Source organism: Meleagris gallopavo, chromosome Z (genome assembly GCF_000146605.3).
Source record: "Meleagris gallopavo isolate NT-WF06-2002-E0010 breed Aviagen turkey brand Nicholas breeding stock chromosome Z, Turkey_5.1, whole genome shotgun sequence".
Classification (NCBI taxonomy): domain Eukaryota; kingdom Metazoa; phylum Chordata; class Aves; order Galliformes; family Phasianidae; genus Meleagris; species Meleagris gallopavo.
In genome coordinates this window covers 704,566-708,179 of record NC_015041.2, presented here as the reverse complement: position 1 = coordinate 708,179, position 3,614 = coordinate 704,566, and the positions used below count along the sequence as shown (strand labels likewise).

Sequence of the window (3,614 nt, the reverse complement as noted above, 5' to 3'; positions counted from 1 at the left end):
AAAGAGAACCTTACCTCCAAAAAAGCATTCATTTGTTTTTGAACTCTGTTTACAAACCGCCACTGGATGACCAGACTATAGGAGATAAACAAAAACAAACACATTCATTAGAAGACTAATTAAGTAGCAACCCTAACAGTTTTAGTTTCTCATTTACAACTTAAGTATCTCCCACTCATACTCTAACATTAGAGAAGCTGAGCAGCTTTTTACTAAGTTCTACAGCCTACAAATTCTTTACTATGCTTTCTTTCTAAATGAGGTTGTTATCTAGACACTGGATAATGTGTTTACTGTTAGTATTAATGAGTAAATGAGTAGACATTTTTATGCTAGATCTCTAAGTAATCAGCTAAGGATAGTTGTAATTACATTTAACAGCCTACCCATAAATAAATACATAAATAAATCCTGCAGTATCAAGGGAAACCATCTTGTATTTCAGTGCTAACCATCTACAGCATAAATATCTTGTAGGTTCTTGAATAATGCTTTAGGAATCCAATACTTTACCTACAGAAGCAGGTTTCATACCTAATTTGCATGAATATAGCATCACATTTTTTCATCTTTGAGGAAGCAATAATTAAAAATGCCAGTAATCATTGGTTGAAGTTATTATTTTACAATTTGGTAGGCTGAAAAACTGAGAAAGCTTGAAATGAAACATAAACAGCTTGCTTGAATTTAGTCAGTTTTTTACAGTGCCACCAGTACTCAAGTCATGGAAACTGTGTGCATTAATTAGCTAGAAGGGAAAAATGGGTTGGTGGCCCCTCTAGAAAGCAGTTTCTGGCTTGTTTTTAACTGAAGCACTTTTGAGCCACATTTTGGAGAAGCACATTTTCTAAGGGGGAATTTCAGGAAAACTAGACCATTCATTTCATTTCATCTACTTTTGTTCTTATGTTGGACAGTATTTAGTAAACAGAATTTTCAAAGACCTTGCAGCATTGGATACTGTTCATACGAAGGTTACTAGAAAATCCCTAGTGATTTTCTCACAACATTTAAATAAGTAACATTGATTTTTAATTAGTAGCTATTTATTCATTTTGTTTTCTTTCTTTTCTGCAATAGACATTACATATAAATAATGCAAATGAAAAACCAGATTTTCTATTAGACAGTGACTCTTCAACATGTATCTACATAGCTCATAAGCACTGCAACATGAGAATGCATCATAATTTTATTTTTGCTTGTGTGACAAATATTTGTGGCTACAACTGCATTTTCTTTTTTTTTTTCCCTTTGTTGTACCAACTAGAACAGTTCTATCATAATGTAATTATTGGGAAAAAATATTGGAAAAAAAAAAAGTTGCATCAAACATTTCCAAATGAGAGCATTCAACCAGAAGTATTTCCTCTAAAGTTATAAAAATAGTATGATTAGCATTTAGCTAGAATTATCTAGGTGGAAATGTAACTCAGACATTGAGTTGATGTAGATAAAAAGTGTTTATGATATCTAATATTTTGCATCGGTAAACTGGCAAAAACTGACATGCCTGAAAAACTAAACAGCTGACAGCGCAAATATATTCTGCACAAACTAAGAGCAGAAAAAAATCATAATCATAAAATTGTTCTGCTATTACAGTCACATCACTGTAATACAACACAGCAAATGAGATTAACAAGCAAGTATAAAGTTTTCCTCTTAAAGGAGTTCTTAAACATGTACAGTTCCTGAACCCTTCCTTGAATGAAGACCAGAATAGAAAGCAAATGTGACCTCAGTGCATTAGACAAGTTTTCATTCTTTTCTCCAGTTAGTTTACTGTTCAGATCTGCACTGAAGTCCTTCTCAGCAGGCCTACTATCAAGAAGTTCTTCTCCCAGTTTGTATTCATATGTGAAATTAACTTGACCCAAGTGCAAAACCTTTCATTTAGCTTTGTTGAACCTCATTAGGTTCACAAGGGCCCACCTTTCAAGTTTATCAAGGTCCCTCTGGGTGGCATCCCTTCCTTCTGCTGTATCAAGTGCACTACTCAGCTTGGTGTCATTAGCAAATGTGCTGAGGGTGCACTAAATCCCATCATCAAACTTTAATGCTGTAATTCTTGTATCCAATAAATGCCATTTATTTTCATCGGTTTTGGAGGGTGCTCAGAGTGAGCAATTTAGATCACTATATCTGCAATCATTAGTGCAATTCCATCCCTTCTTGAGTATTCCTTGTGCCTACAAATGAAGAAAATACTGTTTCCTGTCATAGACTACCTTGATTAGCATAATTCATGGAAAATCAAGGTTAAATTTCAAACTTTCTAAAGATTTAATGCAAACAAACTATGTTAACAAAGGATATTTTTTAAACAATTTCTGATTATTCATTGTACTACAATAATTACAGTAGGGTAAATTCTAAAACATTATCGCTCAAGATAAATTAAATAAATGTATACATACTCAATATATTCTCTTTTGTTTTCATTTGTAACCATGATTTCAGACCCATTTGGCTTCAGGTCTATTTGATATGTCTGTAACAAAATACAACATGACGTTATTTCAGGACACATTTCTCATGAAATCCACCACCCTCAAGCAGTATTTTGCAAGCAGTGCTAGAAAATTATTATAACATAGTGACTAATGAGACATCCAAATATTCCACATTTAAAGATGACATAATTAGGAACAAATTATTCTATGATTATTCTTAAGAATTAATTATTTTCAAACTTCTAGTCCTGAGCAACAGATTCAACTGGGTAAAGAAAACACATCCTCCCATTTTCATAAGGACAAAAAAATATTTTCTAATTCTTCAAAGTGTTTGAAGAAAATTATTACTTAAAACCCAGAGATAAACTCTTCTGTAAAAAAAACAAAAACAAAACAAAAAAAAAACAAGGACAGTCAAACAGGGTGTGGTGCATCAGAAGGGCATGGTGCTGCAGTATGTGCAGGCAGTTCCTACAGGGCAGGTGAGTACCCTGAAGGCTAGAGTTCATTCGGTAACAAACATACTGAATGTCTAATATGCCGAGCAGACCTTCTTCTTAGAGGTCTGCTGTCTTCCTGGGGCTTGGGAGATGGACATCATTGGGAAACTACCTAACCTCGTATGACCAACAGACCACAACCCCCTACTGCTTTTCCATATAGGAAGAGATGATGCAACTACATGTGGGTCAAGGGCTTTCAGAAGGGATTTCAGGGCCTTGGGAAGATGGCTCAAGGAACTGAATGCACAGATCACCTTACTCTTCACTACCTCCTGTATTGGGTAAGGATATGGAAACAAATCAAAGGATTTTATCTTTAAATACTTGGCTTTGTGGCAGGTGCCATCAACAGAACTTTGTTTTTTTTTGACAACCAAATGGCCTACATGGTAATGGGTTTGCGGGCACTTGATGAGGTTTGCCTTTCTCAAAGGGGGAGAAGTATCCTTGGGTAAAATCTAGTGGGGCTCATTGGAAAGACTCATTGAAGGGTCTTTAAACTAGGTATGAAGGGGAAGGGGACAAAACGAGGGCCACTGGGGTTGAGCAGGTCGTTCAAGGGCTCGTACCAAACTTGATGGGCAAAGACGGTAGAGTACAAAGGGATGGACTAGGGCAGGGGGATGCTGGGGATGCTGCTGTTCTAGGGGAT

General features: G+C 35.7%; 1 protein-coding gene across 2 annotated transcripts in view; it reads right to left on the bottom strand.

Moving 5' to 3' along the window:
• The window catches only part of LOC116217509 (E3 ubiquitin-protein ligase NEDD4-like), a 57,103-nt gene that overhangs the window by 4,053 nt on the left and 49,436 nt on the right, over positions 1-3,614 (bottom strand). The window contains exons 1-2 of one of the 2 annotated variants that reach the window (XM_031557175.1): positions 2,421-2,562; positions 15-75 (exon numbers count right to left, since the gene is read on the bottom strand). The exons of the other annotated variant lie outside the window; for it this stretch is intronic. Coding sequence (XP_031413035.1) covers positions 15-75; positions 2,421-2,533 — 174 coding nt within the window. The 5' untranslated portion in view covers positions 2,534-2,562. Of the gene's footprint in view, positions 1-14; positions 76-2,420; positions 2,563-3,614 lie in introns of those variants that run through there. 2 annotated transcript variants of the gene reach the window in all.